The 19,295-nt window shown below is 40.8% G+C and overlaps 1 protein-coding gene across 8 annotated transcripts in view; it reads right to left on the bottom strand.

The window, feature by feature from the left end:
• Window positions 1-19,295, bottom strand: part of ITPR1 (inositol 1,4,5-trisphosphate receptor type 1) — a 322,408-nt gene that overhangs the window by 113,921 nt on the left and 189,192 nt on the right. For 5 of the 8 annotated variants that reach the window (XM_073901575.1, XM_073901576.1, XM_073901577.1 and 2 more), the window contains 4 exons: window positions 17,247-17,431; window positions 13,303-13,451; window positions 12,232-12,343; window positions 6,658-6,690 (listed from right to left, as the gene is read on the bottom strand). In XM_073901575.1, the coding sequence (XP_073757676.1) occupies window positions 6,658-6,690; window positions 12,232-12,343; window positions 13,303-13,451; window positions 17,247-17,431 (479 nt within the window). The remainder of the gene's footprint in view (window positions 1-6,657; window positions 6,691-12,231; window positions 12,344-13,302; window positions 13,452-17,246; window positions 17,432-19,295) is intronic. The other 3 variants (XM_073901579.1, XM_073901581.1, XM_073901580.1) reach the window with 1 other exon arrangement.

The following is a 19,295-nucleotide window of genomic DNA, read 5'->3' as shown; positions in this document are numbered from 1 at the left end:
TGTGGAGATATACAGTGGCAGGAGGGACTGAAGCATGGCAAGGAAAATAAAAACAGAAGTCAGTTATAGGTCTTTTCAAGACATAAATAATGACAACCAAGAATACACTTTAACTCTGTTCTTAAATTCTGTATGCTTTAGGCTAAAGAACTGAAACTGTGCAAATGTATTTGCTATCTCCCTTAGTATAGAAGGGACACATGAGAAAAAGCAGAATTAAAGCAATGGCCCATGTATTTTAGAGCAGCCAGAGATACCAATGGAAAAAAAGATGTTATCTTCTACTATTTGCACTGGCTACATTCCCACTAACATATCTTTTTATACTGATTCTATAGGATTAGAACAAAAAGATTATAGGCATGGGTTTACTGTAGGAACCCACAGAGCTACCCTCCTACTCTTTTGCCAATCAAAAGCTAAAGGAAATGAAGAAGACTGAATTGAAAGTGGTGGGGTTTTGTTTTTGTGTTTAAAATTTTCTTGTTCAAGATCTCTTTGTCCAAGGAAGTATTGTGAATACTTCTAGAATGCCCATAGGTAGTATATGGGTATTTCTTAATCACTCAGACATCAGTGATTTCTGATGTTTTATAATTGTACACTTACTCTACTGCTTCCCTAAACTACTGTCAAACTTTTTAAAAATTAATTTCCAAAATAATAATTAAATTAAAATTAATTATCTTTTCTCCTTGAACATTTCATGAAGCCCTTTGAGACAAAAGAGGAGGCTTTGCAGCCTCAGGATTCATTAAATAGTGTATAGAAGGACTATCCATTCATGAAAGAGAATAGAAAAACCAAGAGTGCTACACAGGGTCATGTGTCCACAAGCTCATTGGTTCTGTATGAACCTGAGCCAGGCACTGAACCTCTCTGGGCTTCCACGTTCTGACCTGTAGTTCAAGGAGACTGGAGCAGATATTCTTTAGGATTTCTTCCAGTTAAAACATTAAACAATGCTTGGTATATTTTCAGTAAACTTCATTTCATAATATCTAACAGCAAGTTCCCTAAATATAATACAACTTGCTAGGATATAAAATGATTTCAGGCATGGCAAAGGCCAAACCATACCTGGCATATAATTTGGTAAAAACAAAACAAAACAAACTGATAGCCTGTACTAGCACTTCCTTCTAAAAGGATTTCAGCTCTATTTCCTTGAGGATGAGGTTATTTCATGGCAGTAAGCTGCAATTTTGAAAAATAGAAGCATATTTATAAGCTACATTGTTCAAATAAGGTAATAGCTACATAAATGCAACATATAATATATGCCAAAACCAGAACATAATATTTAATAATGAAGTGATTTTTCTCAGCACATTTTATTATCAAGTTAAATTTTTTTTTTTACATGAAGGGTCATCCTCAATGAGCACACATTAAGGAGGGATGTTTTGAGAAAACGGTGATGTCTGAATTTGGACAAGTCTTGTCTTCCCCACCTTAGTCCCAGGATCAGTCACTACATTCAGGTGCTGACACCTCCAATCAAGGCAAAGCCTCCCAAACCAGCAGGTGATGGACAGTGCTCTGATGTTGCCTGGTTTTGAACTTGGAAACCCATTACTGCACCCTATTGCCTTTTTGTATTTGTTCACTGATCTTATGTCTTCCCAGTGCTTTTAGACTAGGTCAACAAAATCTAACCTCATAGAAAAAAAGATTTCAAATGACTAGCTTTGAAACAGAAATTCAAAATGAATCTCAAGTTACTAAATCCCAAGTGGCCTTCTTGGATGAGGCCGAAAATCAAGGCGCTTGAGTAGTAATTAGGTATGGGCTTGTGAGATACGGACATGCTTGCTTGCAACATATAACATACCTAACATTTTTTGAAGGATGGATTTCTACTATAAATGAAGGAAATCATACCTTCTCATCTTAAAAAAAAAAAAAGAAGTCCTAGAGTTACTCTTTCCTATGTACATACAACAATATCCACTCCCATACATACATACATTTCATATATGCCTCCAACAGGCTAGCACAGACCACAGCCTTGTTAAAAAAACAAAAACCTTTTGTTTTCCGCTGCCATTAACATAAATCATTCCATTAACCATGGGCTTCTAGAATTTTCCCTTGAAAGATGAAGTCTCCTTCCATGGACCATCCCCAGCAGAAGCTGAATACAGTTCAAGCAACGCAAACGTACTATGGCCCTCCTATTCAGCACATCAAAGGGAATGTATGAACTCTAGTACCCCTGAATCAGCCTCCAGTTCCTCTTCACCCACTCAAAACCTCAGAGTGGGGAAACCAACCAACCAGCCAACAGCAGACAGGCTTGCAAATATGTTTGCTGGGACCCGTCCTTCCTGAGCCTTTGCAAACCCACCTTAAGAGACCAGAAAGCTTTAAAGAAAATTGAGCTAAAATATGTGATCTAGCATTTTAGTAGAACAATTTTAAACCTTCACATCTGCTAACATAATGCCCTTTATTAATGGCATTTGTTTTTAGAAACCAAGAAGTAAAAATTTCGTCCCAATGATGCAGTTTCACCTTTCCAGAACACGTTCATTGGAACTCAATAGCGAAATTCATTTTTTAAAAAACACATTCTGACTTGACTAAATTATACAATTTCAGTCACTGTGGAATAATCTCAGCATCAAAACACACACACACACACACACACACACACACACACACACACACACCCCAACCCCCTCCCCCCAAATCCTCCTGCAACAGCTTCTGTGTGCTCTGAGTTGAGCTTGCTTGCTGTATGGTTGCTGGTGTCTAACAGTAAACAGCTCCACTGCATTTATTGGCAATTACTGCTGAAGGTCACACATCAGCAGTGAGCCTAAATTCCAGGAAAAAAAGCAGCTCTTATGTAACTGCCGCCTGAATGTTGGCAGGTGCCCAACCCAGCAGTTCACAGCAATGTAAAAAAGTAGGACACCTCCAGCCTGGGTTGGATGTCATGAGAACGCCCCCTGAAGGTGAAATTTAATAATTCTTGTGTTTCTCTTTTCTCCCCCTCCTGAATTTTAACAAAGTTCTCCTTCGCCGGCATCCTCGGCTTGCAGAAGAAGTTCAAGGTGGGATAAGTTGAGGGCTCACTTGAAGCAGGCCACAGTCACCCTTAAACCAGTGGGAATGCCACTGTAGCCAGGCAGCTGGCTGACACCAGTGGTGCTGGAGATTTCATGGTCCAAGTGACAGTGAGGAAATGGTGAAAACATCTCAAATACAAAGAAATGCAGCCTGTCCCACTGAGCTATAGCCCACACTTTCTCAACACACCATTCCCTGCCACAGACACATACGTGAAAATGAGATGGGTTACTGTTCTCCCTTACCGCCTCCACCTCAGGTTTGAGTATTGGATTGAAGTCGTCTGTTTGGTTAGCACAGCACTTTACAGTTTAGAAAGGTGATTCACAGGATCACCTGCTGGTGCTACCTACCTGTTGTTACCTGACCTCCTAAGCTCTTATGCAACCTCCCTGCTCAGGTAGAAGTTCCCAAATCATGGGTTCTCATAATCCCCCAGGTACTTCTCCATTCTAGCAATTCTCATAGTTTCAGCTGTCACTGAACACTAATTTGTACTACTACCCGTCTCCCCCACAAAACTGTGGACTTCAGAAGAGCAGACACTGTGCCTATTTGGGGGCAACACCATAGTCCTACCCCCTCACACCATGCCTGGAATGTAACAGGCATTCAAATATTAGTCATATAACTGTCTTTAGCATCAGTTGGCATCTGTTTAAAGCCAAGAATGGGTAGAGAATGGGAACTTTCTGGGGGTGATGGAAACATCTCCTATCTTGATTTGTGTATACATATGTAACAATTCATCAAGCTATAAACGTTAAGAGTGAGCTGAAGGGACACCAACCAAAGTATGGTAGTTTCCTTTTCCCCTACACCCAATCTGTACCCCCTCAAACACCGCCCCCCAAGGAAAAGGTAAAATTCGGGGGGGAAGAATGGACACTGTGCCCCTTTATTTGTCAAGAAAGAAAAGAAAAGAAAAGAAAAAGAAAGAGAAAGAAAGAAAGGCCAAACCTCCTCTTCCTGGTTTCAAATGAAATTTTGTTCTAGAAAACAGCTGGAGGGCTCCATACCATTCCCTTTCCTTATGGGGACTCCATGACTCTGTCCTCATTTCACCCTGATTTCTCAGAGCATTGACAAAGACACAGAGGTGCTATGCTTTTTCAAGAGTCATTCACAGCACATCTCCTTCCTTAAGATGCTCGAGTGGCCTCTATCATCAAAAGGCAGCAGCCCTCCCCCAATCAGGGTTTCATGGGATCACCATATATGCCTTACACTATTTCAGGGGCGATTCCCCACCATGTTTAGAATTGAACACTGGTTTGCAAATTAGGTGTGAGGCCTTGCCTGTATCACGGGCCAGCATGAACTCTTATTAAGCTTCTGCTGAACCCCAGCTGTGGGCTGCAGGTTTCCACCAGCACATACTGACAAAAGGCTTGGTAGAGGAGAAACCACAGGAGCTGCGGTAGTTTCCAGAACAGCCCTTGATGAAAAAGGCCAATCAACCATCTCTGCTTAGAGGACCAGATCCAACAGCCTGAGGGACTGGGGTCAGAGTGCTGGTGTCCCAGGGCTCTGACGGTTGCCAGGGGTAACGACGAAGAGGGGATCCGCAGTTGCTTCCTCAGGGAATTTTCAAAGAATCCAAGTGGCTGCCAGAACATTCTTCTTTTATAAACAGACAGTATTCTATTTCCTAGAGTATAATTATAAACACACCTGCTCCAACTGTGGAATCTTTCCATAAGCAAGCAATAAACTCCCAGCCAGAAGACCCAAGTTCTATCTTGAGCAAGCAAACACATCAACTGATTACTATGGTGCAAAACAGTATATTAATAACATTGCAGACTCCGATTAGGGAAGGTGTTCCTTCATTTGTACTTAAGCAAATAGAAACACAACTTCAGTATTCCCAGAAGAAAAGTTCAAATCAGTGAGGCATTTACAACTCCAGGTAGAAATAAGAGCAATGAAAGGTGCCAACATGCAAATTCAGCATGAGGTATTTTTCTGGCACAGAAATAACCAGGAAGAGAAAGAATGAGACAGGAAATGGCAAAAATCACTGTAGTTAAAGCCATTCATTAAGCCTTTACCGCACAACCTTTTCTCACCTTCTATTCATCCCAGAGGGCATGGCCTCCTCCCCATACAAGGAAAAGTCCATGTTTCCAGAGTTTACTGTGGTAGAACAGCAAGCACACCAGGAGAGGAGCTGAGCCAGCAGAGTGCTAGCTTTAATTTAGCCACTATCTATCTGGCTGTGCAAGCTAAGTCCAGTCACTTAACCTCTTGGAGCTCTATTCCTGAGGCAACTGAACCAAATTCAGAGCCACTTGCTTTCAGCTTTAAGTCTGTGATTCAAACTGTCCTTTAGTAAATCTGAACCATCTCTTAATATTTTTGAAATGATGGTGGTGGATATTAGAATAGACAACATATTTGCTCTGGTAGCTCTATCCCGCCCAAAGTAAGGTATTACTTGGTCTATCAAAAGAAGTAATAGATATCTAAAGAGGTAGAGCAGGAAAGAGGTGATTTTTAAAAGTCTAATAAAATTTTTTTCCAGGGTGCTCAATTTGCCAAGCAATTAAACTCCCTCACTTATATACTTTATGTTACATGTATTGCAACCTAAATATATGGTAGGAAATGATGAAAAATATTCACCAAACAAAAAATATTTCAGGGGCGCCTGGGTGGCTCAGTTGTTAGGCGTCTGCCTTCGGCTCAGGTCATGATCTCAGGGTCCTGGGATTGAGCCCCACATCGGGCTCCCTACTCAGCAGGAAGCCTGCTTCTCCCTCTCTCACTCCCCTTGCTTGTGTTCCTTCTCTATGTCTCTCTCTGTCAAATAAATAAATAAAATCTTAAAAAAAAATATTTCAGAGGCCCCCAAATCCCAAATAAAATGACCACTCATTGGTCCCCAGGATAATTGTGGTCAAAAAACTAATTTGATACGAATATATATAAAATTAATTTGATACTAATTTGATAGGATCCATCAGATGACATTTCAATTTCCTGACCTCTAGGTAGTTTTCCTGGATGAAAAGCCACAGATCTAGTATATTTCTAACCCCATTGTAAGCCTGCATCTAGATAGTCTCAAAGAGCAATTTGGAATTCACAATGCACTTAGACAAAATTTTACATGATCCCTCATACTCAATACCTCCCAACACGTGGACCAAGAGAATAGTTTTTTTTTTTACTACTTTCAAACTATATGAATGCAGTTATTTCTTTTTGCATTGATGCTTTGCATCCAGATAGAAAAGCTCTTTATAAATATCAACACTGAGTTTCAGAGATAGGTTAATGACCAGCATCAACCACAAATTCAATTGAGATTCTAAACAGTGAATGATTGAAATCTTATCATAGTTTAGAAAATCTTTGTCTAGATTCTGATGGGATCTCCAAGGACAAATGGCAAACAAACTCATGGGAAATGCTAAGACAGACACAAAGGACTCAACTCATGCCCAGAAGGCACACTACACAAAGTCAGATACTAGACACTGCAGAGACTAGGGGACAGACCACAGTGTTCACTGGAAAGGTGTCATGGAAACATCACCATGGGACATTTAAAAAAAAAAATGAAATTAGGACCTCAGCATTATCCAATTCATCAATGGAAATGAGCTGGAAAAGAAAAAAAGGGGGAGAAAAAGAAGGAAATGTTAGGAAATACCAGCAAGTGAAGTGTTAGAAACTTTGTCTTAGCGCTGAGTCTCCCATGTTGGAGTGTTGTTAGATGGGGACCATCTGAAGAGGTGCAGAGATCTGGGTCACTAACCACCACAGCTCACAGTGACATCTGCTCTGCACCACACCATTCAGGATAGGGGCAGGATGCTGCCACACTGTGTTCACATGGCAGGTATCAAACCTCCCAGGTCACTTAACCAAGGGCTCAGAGGTGCACCTTCCCACTCTCTTGCAGATGTGAAAACTTGAACTGAGCTGCGAACAAGGGCCAATTACCCAATCAAGAACCATGTTCTTTTGGAAGAGGATGGGAAAGAGGAAAGCCAACGACTACAGTTGGATCTACGCAGGTTAGGAGAAAATTCTTTCTTTCGATTCATTTTACCATTCAGTAGGGATCTGGGGTCCAAACTGTAGTTGGGCTAAATCAGAACCAGGTTCCACTTCAGCAAATAGTATGACAACATATCCTAAGAGCAGAAGCTCCAAATCCTGGTACTATTGATGATTAAAACAAAAACAAAAACAAAAAAAAACAACACACTTTTCCCCCCAAAGATGATTAGAGCCAATTCGAGTGATATTAGTAACAAGTAAGTGATTAGCATCAAGTTCAAGAAAAAGAAAAAAAACTAGAGCATTAATCACAAGTGTGCTTATTTAAAAGGGGAGAGATGATCCTCAAGTTATTTTTATTATTCTTTGTTAATAGTACGTTTGCAAATTTAAGTTCCTTATTAGAAATCCTGGTAGCTGGAAATGCTAAAATTTCATTCACCTAGAGAAAAGAAGCATTGGTAATTAACAGGTACTGTCAATTAGTATGAAATGAAAACCCTGACGTTACTTGAGGTCAAAAACTCTCTAGTGGTAAAACAGCTACTACTATTCAGAACAGAAAATAGATTTTAAATAAATTCTGAGATATCCTTTTATATTAATTCTTGGCTTCTGAATTTCTTTCCAAAGCTCTTTGACTAATAAAAAAACCTATAGACTACAGAGAGGCCAATATACAACATATAACATAATTATGCTGTCTTTTCAAGCTGGGTCTAAGGACATTTAGATGTTCTCTGAGTTATAGAGAGATTCAGATTAAATTTTAGAGATGTTTAGCTATGGGAAGTTTTTTTTTTTAATAAAGACATGGTTTAATTTGTGCATTAAAAGCAGGCACGTGATATGATGAGGAATGGGTGTTATATTCAACTAATAAATCACTGAACATTATATCAAAAATTAATGATGTACTATACCTTGGCTAATTGAATTTAAATTAAAAAAAAAAAGGCAGAGTTTAGTAGGCATTGCAGACAAAGAGTAGTTGTAAAGTCCTGCTATAATTCTAAGGTTGCTGTCTTAGGACAGCAAGACACTGTAAGCATCATACAAAAACACATTTCACCATTATTTTGGTGATCATTTTTAATATTTAGATTTACCCCTCTAGGAGACAAATATTCATTGCTGCTCCTTTGCATTTTAGAGACATAATAAAGATGATTTTTTTATTCCTAAAGGAGCATAATTAATTTTTTGTGATAATCTTCTTCTAGCAGCCCCAAGCTTGGTGTCCTATGTGATAGTTCTTAGACAGGTACCTGCCAGGGAACTTACCAAGACAAGAGGACTGACCACCGGTTACTCACCGATTTGACGCTTTCTTTCGGGACCTGACTAGAACAACCAGAGATTGTGGAGGACCCTGGGACAATCGTAATTTGTAAAGCCAGTTGGCATCAAGTGGAGACTGTTTTCAATTAAGTGAGACATCACAACTTAGTTGAAGATGAGATGTTTAAATTTCGCTACCTACTGTGCGTCAGAGCCACTGCCCCATGTCGTTTACATAATGATGGAACATAATCGAAACTTAAATGTTACATTTGTGGGTGGACTTCAAAACATTCAAATGGTGTCAATCACCAATGATACAGTAGAGAAGACCCTGAAGTCAGAGTGTTCTGGTTTGAATTCCTGGCTCCCCCATTCCTGTGTGGCCTTAGGCAAGTTTCTGAACCTCTCTGAGCCTAAGTTTTCTCCCCCATGTATAAAATAGTTAATAACACTACTGCTATCTCTGAGGCTGACCTAAGGTAAGACATAATGTTTAGTACAGCGGCTGGCACATAACAAGTAGTCAAAGAATGTAATTGTTATTTAAGACATACTTTAGGACACTAATGGGTATATAAGGCCTTTAAAAAATGTAAGCCAGTGTTCAGTGATTCTGTTATGTTTTAGTCTATCTGGTAATATAGGTGGCAGTACCCAGTGGCTTTGTTTTCAGACAAGTAGATCCATACAAGCACACTAATATTTCAACATTTTTTTAACAGGATAATAAAGAATGATCCCAACTTTCATTTTCATCTGTGACCTTGACAATCCTAAATATTGAATGAAGACACAGAGATGAATAAAGAAATCTATGTCTCTTTATCTTTAAGGATTATGGCTTAGGAGACAAGAAAACTTGGCCCACAGACAGGGTGGACACTACCTGAGGGGTGGGAGAAAAGGGCAGTGCACTGGGATTCGAGACCCTGGCTTTCAGTCTTGATCCTGTCACACGCTTGCCACATGACCTTGGGAAGTCACTTCAGCTCTCCACCGTGGCCTCCTGGTGTGCAGAGGGAGGGCAGGACAAAGTGATGCCAGACCAGACTATGGCCATGAAGACTCAGGACAGGGCAGGGAGGCAGAACAATTCTGGACATCCCAGGAGGGCATTAGTCATGGGACAAATTCCACTTAAGAGACAACTAATAGGAAAATTGGGCCAGGAAGACGGAAATGACCTCACACTTTCCCTTGTGCCCTGAGCCTCCAGTCCAAAGAACACCTCATTTATTTTATCAACCAAAGCCAACTGGTTTGCCTGAGAAAGGTTAGCTCTTTGGCTCTGGGTTCCTTCTACCCTTGAAAGAGCTGGCCTGCCCCATATGTCATGCATCTGTAGTCAAACAGGGACAGCCGTGAAAGCATCAAAATCATTTTCAAAAAGTCTTCATAAAACAGGACAAATTTAATACCCACTACTGGATTGGAAGAAACAGAAATAGTTTAGCACAACCCCCCGCCCCCAACTCTTTTAAGTTCAATTAATGTCAATAGTTAAGTAGCATTTTCCCACAAAGCATAGGGTCATGAGCATTCTAAGTATGTGCTATAGGTATTGAAGCTGTTGACTAACATGGGTTTCTGGAATGTCTTCCTTGGTTGAATGGCATTTCCCATATTTGCCTGTGGTATTTTCACTTTCGTGAAGGGGGATGACAGCCCCAACCAGACTGGAAAGACATGCCATCTTTCCTTTAAGCCTCTCTCTGCTTGGGTGTGTCTAATTTCTTCACCAGCTGAAAAAAAAAGAATGGGAGCCAGTGCCTAAGAACCTCTTCTAAACTCTGACAATTTACTCTTTCATAGTGACCCCCACCCTACTGCCCTCTTAAAGCCCCAGGCTCCATCGTTTTCCATGAGCTTTATAACGACAATTTTACAACGTCTCAGGTCCAGCATCTCCCATGGTCTGTGATGATATTCTCCCAGTTAGCACCAACAGGCAGGGAAAGCCAGTGAGGAAGCTTACCTTCCACGTGGCCCAAAGACCCTGATGTACTTAGTTGCCAAGCAACAGACCCGAATCCTAGCTTTTCTACTTTCCATGATATTAAAAACAAAAACAAACAAACAAAAAACTTGAGAGAAACTGAAGTATAATCACAACTTGTAACATTTGTGGGAGTAGGGACACCAAGTTTACTATAAAAATCTCAGTCATGGGGCACCTGGGTGGCTCAGTCGTTAAGCATCTGCCTTCGGCTCAGGTCATGATCCCAGGGTCTTGGCTCCCCCATTCTGCTGGAAGCCTGCTTCTCCCTCTCCCACTCCCCCTGCTTGTGTTCCCTCTCTCATTGTGTCTATCTCTGTCAAATAAATAAGATCTTAAAAAAAAAAACAAAACTCAAGTCATAGAAATGAACAGATATTCTAAAGAAGAGAAAACTGGTCTCCACCTTTTAAAATCAAGTTTTATGCCTCCAAAGCTACAAGTATATTCATAGCTGGTTATGGCTCTTTTGGTGGGTTTTATCTTTTTATGAAGAGTGAATTTCTGTTATACAATTATATTTTAAAAACATTTTTTAAAGCTCACTTTAAGAAAAAGAAAGATCTTGTGAAATAAATGCTGCTTGTTTGTCTGGCACTCTCTGCTATGAGCTTTTGCCTATTCTTTCTTTTTGTTTTAGTGCAAGATCTACATAAGTGTCTCTACAGGTGCTTGTATGAACAGGACATCTCATCATTTCTCATTTGTACAAGGGGTCTTCACTTCTATCATTTATATTTAGAAACTCTTGTCTTGCAGGTTTCTACCACAAAGTTCCTACTGAGTTATAGATACTTATTTCCTAATTAGTACACATTCATTCACCTTTTAATTTATGTATTTTTAAAATTCAGAGTGACACTTCAAAGCTGTGTGATCTGGGGACAGTGAAGGAATGTATGCTGCAAAAGGGCTTGTGTACTTTGCCGGTTTATTTTTCTTATCCAAAGATTTTCACATGTGAAATTGTTCTAATATTTGCATAAGATATTGCTTAGGTCAGAAATCAAGATCCCTACAGACGTCTATACCTGAAATAACCTGGTTGCCACCACCCACTTTGACAAAGAAGGCTGTGATTTAATTACTAAGGCTTCTTCACAGAGATGAATCAATGAGTTACTGGGTATTTTGACAAATCAATGACATCAGGGGATAAACCTACTCAGAAAATGCTACTGAAGTGGCTAGGAGACCATTAGTGAACATACTACCTTCAAATGAAAACTGGTGGGATTTTAAATTCAGGCCCCCCAATTTTTAAGGTGGGGGGGGCAGAAAGAAGGGGCAATGAGATTGTTTTTATCCCACTTGGACCAAAACTGAAAGTGTGAGGAATGGTCTCTTGCACATCCTTGCTCACTGCCTATGCCAAGAAGTAGCATGTCCCAGGGATTGCCCATTTCCCAGTCTGAGCTAGAAAGGGTAATGTGTTTGCCTGCCCTAATTCCAGTTAGAACTGGAGGGAGTTTCTTAGTACACTGGAAGGATTGTGCAACATCTCACCAGAAAGAAGCAGTAAACCCACAGGTATGCCTAGCTGGAACCCAAAACTCAGGAATGCATGCCTTGATACATAAGAGGCATTTGCATTCCCACCAGGAATTTAGATGAAATACCTTGTTACTATTTCCCTGACATTAGATTACGTGGCAAGCAGCCTATAAGACGACTAAGTATATGTGATTTTTAGAAGAGAAGGCATATGATTTAGCTACCTTTCATGACCAGACAATTAGCTTTAAAAAATAAAAAGTCCCCTTAGTCAATATGCCTAAACTACAGTGGACTTCTAACCCACCATCCCACTTCAATTTAATAGCAAGACCTTGTCTTGACAAGAGAATAAAACACAGTACCTTTTCTCCATAGCCTCTGTCTTTGGTCATCATTTCTCGGAGGGTCTGTAGGACCTTAATGCAGAGTTTTTCCTCATTCTCCTCTAGCAACTGTTTGGTATGCTTTATTAACCTGAAAGGGGGGCCAGGAACCATACATTAGGTCCCTGAAATGATCTTTCAATTAAACAAACAATCACTTCACAAGCAACTTATTTTAAGTAGTCAGTTAATGAACAAATATCTATCAAGGACTCCTAAGTTAAACATGCTTGGGGGCATTCACTGTAGCCTGAACAGCCAGTTAGTGTTTCAAAAGTGTCTCAACAGCGACACCCGCTGGTCAGTAACAGCGAGCGGGCACACTGGGCGGGAGTCTACCACATAGGAGGAGGAGATGATAGGGGGAGGAGAAACAGGACCGGGGGCCCACTCACACCTGTTAGTTTATAGAGTGTGGCTTTTTATCCACTAAGGAGTGCCAGTAACATGGCTAAAATATGCCACCAGTAAAAAAAAAAAAAAAAAACCTCATGGGGATAATGGTTAAGGTGAACACTGTTCATTCACCCATTGCCTTGTCCTTTGAGGGACCCAGGGTCCTTTGAGGGGCTCAGAGGCAGAGTCCACGCTCAAGTTAATCAACCCACCTTAGGATAAAAATCAAAAGGAGATTTCTGGTCATGGAACCGGTTGTTTCTTTCAGGTAATGCCCCACAGCATAAACTAAGAAACTACAAATGTGTTAGGAAAAGACTGGGGTCCTGGTAGGTCTGAACTTTTGGAGGGCAGAAGGGCCACGACTTTTCTACATCTGTATCGCAGCCCACGGTGGGTACCCTGCCAGTCTTGTGGCATGGAAGATGACTGGGCATGCAGTTAAAAGGAGAAATTCTCACCCAAAAACAAGTGTCACTTAAGTACAACCGAACCCACAAACTTACATTAGCAAGGTCAGAACGGGACTCTAACGCATGACCTCGTACTCATCAAAGTCAAAAACCAGGCCAGCGTCTGCTTCTTCACGAACAAGCACTCTGTCTGGTCAGCAGGGCTCTGTAACTGACCACCCCAGAGCGAGAGGCTGCTTACTTGCAAATGAAGCCACCACTTTCACACTTTCTTCTGGCATCTGTGTTCTCTGGGAAAAGCAGCTCAGGTCTGTGGAGCACATCCACGAGCACAGATAACTCTGCCTGGACCAGGGGCCTTAGACGGTCCTCCAGGGCTGAGACGATGTCCTGGAACGGAAGGACAGCTTTGGTGAGCAGCTCAGGCCGAGGCTGGCTACAGGAGAGTGAGAACATTCATTTCTGACCTCAAAAATGACCACAAGCTAGGCTAGATTAGAGCACTGTTAGTACTGTCTGGTATTTATCTCAAATTATTAAACACTGCCCCAGGGGTATCTGAAGCCATAGCCCCTGATGCAGACAACGAGGTAAAAACAGCCCCACCAGCCCTTCTACTGTGATGATCCTTATGTCACTCAAGGGGTCATTCCACATATTTTGAAATACGATGCAAAAAGTACATTTGACAACATGGAAAAATGTCTACAATATGAGTGTAAAAAAAATGGTTAAACAATAGCATGGGCACTATATGATCCAATTTTTTAGAAACAACATTAGTACCTAAGGATATATACCAAATATCAGCAAAACATCACTACTGGTTTTCTCTGGGTGGTGGGATTGCAGGTGATTCCAATTTTCTTCCATAAATGGGTACTTGTGAGTACAAATTATTTCCAATGAGCATGAACTATTCATATAATAAAAAGTCATACAAAAATGAGCACACAAATGAATGAACATGCTGTATCAAAATGCTAAATACATGTACCCTGATAGCATGATGGTCTTCAAATGCAAAACACATAGCTGTAGGAGAGGAAAACAGAGAGAAGTTGAAAGAGCAGCAAAACCAACACAACAAACACCATATAAAGGCAAATGACAGAAAACAGATGAGAAATTATCTTCAAAAGATGCTAAAGTCTGCTGGATGGCTTGGTAACTTGGAACCTAACTGGGAGCATTTGCTGGCTAAGACAGGGGCTGAACACAGCATGGTGTGGATAATATGGGAAGTCCTAGTTAACCAAGGAGATTTGCATGGGAAAGGCCACTTAAATTGCATTCAACTTAAGTGTAGACCCAAATTTCATAGGTAATGGGCAATAAAGAATTGATTTATCTGTTACCCCAGAACTAAAACTAAAACATGTGACTATTATTTATTTTATATTTAACAAAATTTGTAATCACTCAATAATATTTAGGATGCATAAAGAATGCATGAATCAATCAAATTATTTGGGGGGGGCAATTTTCCCAGCAAAAGTACACTACAATACCCCTTAATTCATACTGACATTCATAGCATAGTCAAAAACAGGGTCATTTTTGCAAAATTCTCTGTTTCCTCTTTGAAAGCACTCCAAATTCTCTTCTTCAGTAGTTATTGGTTCTAACTCTGGCAAATCTTTGTCTATAGCATTTGCAGGGGGTTGAAGCAGTTCTTCAACATCATATTCATAAAATCCTGCATCTTTTGCGAGGTTTGAACTTTACACTGGCATTGATTTGCATTGTACTGTCAAATGTTTAACATTCAGCAATCAAGGAGAGACCAACAGACAAGGATGGTGAAGCGATGGGCAGGGAAAGATGCTGGTGTTAAGTGAGGGGGATGTTTCAATGGGGATTAATTATATAAGCAGTCGGTCTGCAAGTGAATGTTCTCATATTATGGTAACTTCTGCTGTCCTAGGCAATCATAACTACAGGGACTCAGACAATAATATCATTGCATAATGAGGATCCTTTCAGCCACTACTCTCTTCACAACAAGCATTAGCTAGGCTTACGTATTTTATTTTATTCCCTAAGAATATGCATAATAAATCCAAGAAGAGCACAAGAAACTGGTGTGTTTGGCTGCAGAAAATTTATTTCGTTTGAACAGTAAAAAATACTGTGCATTCAAACAGTTATGAGTCTATAATATCCCTCCCCTTTAAAAATATAATAGAGTCAGGAAGCACTCTATTTGAACTAAATTACCTTTGTTTAAGACTGGGTGTGTCACAGTAAGGATGAAATTCTTTCCTTGACCTAAGAACTCCTTCCTACCTCCCCAGCTCCATGCCACAGCAACCTTCCTCTGGTCTTTGAATGCGTCACATTCTGTCCCATACAATGTTCTTTTCAAATGCTATTTCCCTCTCTTCTATTCCTTTAAGTAAGTCCTACATTCCTCTGATCTTGGTTCAAACGTCATTCCTCAGCAAAGCCTTCTTGGATCATCATCCCAGCTCTGGGCATGATTAGGTTCCTCAGCAGCCCTCCATAGCACTACTCACTTCTCTGCAGCATTGTCTCTCTTGCCATTTTACTTTTATCCATGTGATTAGCTGACTAATGTCTATCTTCCTTCCAAAACTTGAGAATCTATGAAGGCAAAGATCATTTGTGGTTTTGCTCACCACTGCATCTCTGGTGCCCAGCATGAGTGGAGCTGATGCATGCATCTCTAGGCAGGTTATATAACCTCACAGAGATTCATTTATTTTATCTAATTATTACAGTCCTAACAGCAATGACAATAACAGTAATAATCATAATAGCAGCTGTCATTGATCAAGTGCTCACTACACACCAGGCTCTAGTCTATGCCATTTACGTGTACTGTATTTTCCAAAAATGGCCACTGTTATGTATCTTCTCTTGCACGTTCTTCTTACACTGCGTCACTGACATTCTTCCCATTAAATGGTAGTCTATGTCCCCTTCCCTTGAACCTCAGTGGACACTTGTGACTGCCTTGACCAACAGAATTTGACAAAAGTGATGCTATGTGTGCTATAAAGCCATTGCGGCTCTTCTTGTCTCTCTCTTGAGATGCTAATCTCAGGACCCAGCCACCATGCTGCAAGCAAGCGCTGACAATACGGGGAAACTACATGTAGATGCTTCAGATGACAACTCCAGCTGGGGGTCCCAACATCAACTGCCAAACATGTGCAAGATTTCAAGATGAGTCCAACTGTGGCTGCCATCTCACTGCAACTGCTTTCAAGACCCTGAGCAAGAAATACCTTAGAGAGCCCAGCCAACCTCTAGAACAGTGGAAGAGAGGGAAATAATGGCTGTTGCGATTTGTTAAGCAGGCACTGATAATGGGAACACATTATCAGCCCTGTAATCCTCACATCAACCCCCACCCAGGTAGCTTTTCTATTATCCTACCTTACAAATGAGGAAACCAAAGCACAGAACAATAAAGTAACTTTCCCAAGAACACACCATTTCTAAGCAATGGAGTCAGGATTTGACCCCAGGCATTGGCTTGCGATCATGCCCTTAAGCACTGCAACGGGCCCATCTGAAGTGTCTGAGAATCTCCAACTATGGCCCATGTACACTACCTGTAAGAGAATCCCTTGAGGAGCTTGCTAAAGGAAGATGTTAATGTTCAGATGTATGTTTAAGTGTTCCATGTACACCTAATACTCACTACTCTCCCCTTAACAAAGGGACAGATCTCTTCATAGGTGCTAAGAAAAAAGTATAATCCAGGTAGAACTTAGTAATACTTTTATTTTCAGTTGGTTCATTCTGATCGAAAACTCTTTTCTCAGGTATTATTACACTTGTTTACTTGCTGAATCAAGAGGCTAAATATACTAGGGTGAGAAAAAAAAATGGAGCCCTCATGCCCTCATCCTAGGTATATCCTTCTGTAATATTTAAATATTCCTTCCTGGTAAGAGCAGAGTCCCTATTCTCAAGAAGAAATCTGTAAATATACAAATAACCTTTAAAGACCATGGCTTCATCAGGAGCTTTTCTCTTCCCAAGTAGCTCTGCATTCTTGGTTCTTCGTATATTACTGTGCTTGACTATCCATTCACATACTGACATCTCTCTATGGCCAATCTTGGTTTTTCTCTGGGTCACGGAAGCACTGCTGTGTGGGAACCACCTTAGGTCAGGTTCAGGTTCACTCCTCTCTGGGCCAAGCATTACCTGCAATCTCTCAATGATATTCCGGTAGTCTCTAGAAGCTGCCAGAACAGAGTCTCTGCGAGCCGCATTACGGGCAGTCAGACGCCAGTTCATGGCAGTTTTCTGTACGATGTTGTGGGACTTCAGAAAGAGGTTGTTGACTTGGCTGTCCAGGTCCACAGGAATAGCGATGGCCCGGCTCTTGGCTACACAGAAGAAAGATGACTCGTGAGTCTCCAACTTGCATGGGAGATGCCCCAAAGACAGACTTAACTCCCCCATCACCCCCTCAGGCAGATTTTTTCCATAGTATGTCACTTGGATGGCACGGAGTGTGAATGCTGAGGAGCTCAAATGAACTTTACCATCCTTAGGTCAGCGATTTTCAATGTGAATTCTGGGGGACAGTAGCTCTGAAGTACGTTAACATGTTCTAAGTTCAAAGTTTAGGCAAGTGAAAGTGTGTTTATATATTTTAAGAATTATTAAGATAGGGAACTCATTTGGCCAACAAACTATTTTTCCAAAAATTCTCTCAGTGGTATTCTATAGAACAATCTACAAAATGCCAATTTAAGCCAAACATAATACAAAAGATGACATTTACAATAACATAAGCCACTCTTTCCATATAGGCTCTTCTCTTCCCCTCTTAAACTCCAGTCTAATCATGAGGAAAGGAACAATCAAGCCCATGGTGGGGGCTGGGGGGCATATTCTCTACAGGACACCTGACCAGCACTCTTTAAGATTGTTAATGTCATAAAACACAAGCAAAGTCTGAGGCACTGTTGCAGCCCAGAGGGAACTGGGGAGGCATCACAACTAAATGCAACGTGGGAGCCTAGACTGAATCCTGGAACAGATAAAGGACATTGATGGAAAAAGTGGTGCCAGGTCTGGAGTTTAATTCATAGCAATGGGCCAATATCGGTTTTGTAGTTTTGACAAAAATATCCTGGTGTTGCAAGATGTTGACAGCAGGGAAAACTGGGTGAGGGGCATATGGGAACTCTGTGTGATATCCTGGCAACTTTCCTGTAAGTCTAAAATTATTCCAAAATAAAAAGTTTAATTAATAAAGGAAAATAACTAAGACCAACAATCCTTTTTTCCCATATGGGAAATCCAACAACCTCTGAAAAAACAAGACAATGACTTCCTGTCTTCAATGCTTCACAAGACCAGAAGCAAAGAAGGTGCCATATTACCTGTATCTAATTGTAAAAACAATGCCAGCACCCTGGAAGAAGCAATTTGAGAAGCAATTGTTTAAATCCAAGAAAAACAAAAAACCATCAGCCAGCCAACGAATTTCTAACAGTTTAATATACCAAGTGAGAAATTTGGGAAAAAAGATATGAATAATATAAAAATAAAAAGCAGGATGTACAGCATATACTCGGCTAGAAACAATGTGCCTTGGATACCCCCTTTTGAAGATAAACCATGAAAATAGTGAACTTTGGTGTGATTTTAGTCAGGAAGAAGTATTCCCCAAGGGGCACATGTCTGAATTCCTGGGGTGCTGTGCTGTTTCCATGGCCTGCCACTTCATAGACATCACCTCCCTCTATCTTTTCTCATCAATGCCAAGCCAATTAAAACATTTCATCTCCCTAATGAGCGTTGGGCTGATCAACTGGGCAACCTGCCCAAATTTTACTCAACAACTTCATGATGCATGATCCTACATGGGCAGAGTAGCGAGTTTTGGGGATATGGTCTCAGAGCCCTGGTTCTGAGATATCACATCATGAACCTATAACGTACACACTTTCAAAAGCCTCATCTCTTATTGTGAAATAGTGCTGCGAAAATAATAAAAGGACACCAACACCTACCACTTGAGAGTCAAGGAAATCAGGATGGGAGGACTGAAATCAGGGAAGTAACACCATCTGTATTGGCTGGACAGCTACTCAATAGTGCTAAGAACCCCACCTGCCTCTTCTGCTGCTCTCAGGGGATCTAAATAGCTACTACAGGGAGGTAACTCTTCTTCAATTTAGGCAGGAAGATGAACCCCTTGCTTAACATTTATAAAGGGGAACAGGGCCAAGGAAGAGA

Source organism: Callorhinus ursinus, unplaced genomic scaffold (genome assembly GCF_003265705.2).
Source record: "Callorhinus ursinus isolate GAN/ISIS: 27379988/994484 unplaced genomic scaffold, GSC_fseal_2.0 scaffold15, whole genome shotgun sequence".
Taxonomy (NCBI): domain Eukaryota; kingdom Metazoa; phylum Chordata; class Mammalia; order Carnivora; family Otariidae; genus Callorhinus; species Callorhinus ursinus.
The sequence above is the reverse complement of the archived record's forward strand: the minus strand, read 5'-3'. Positions and strand labels throughout refer to the sequence as shown.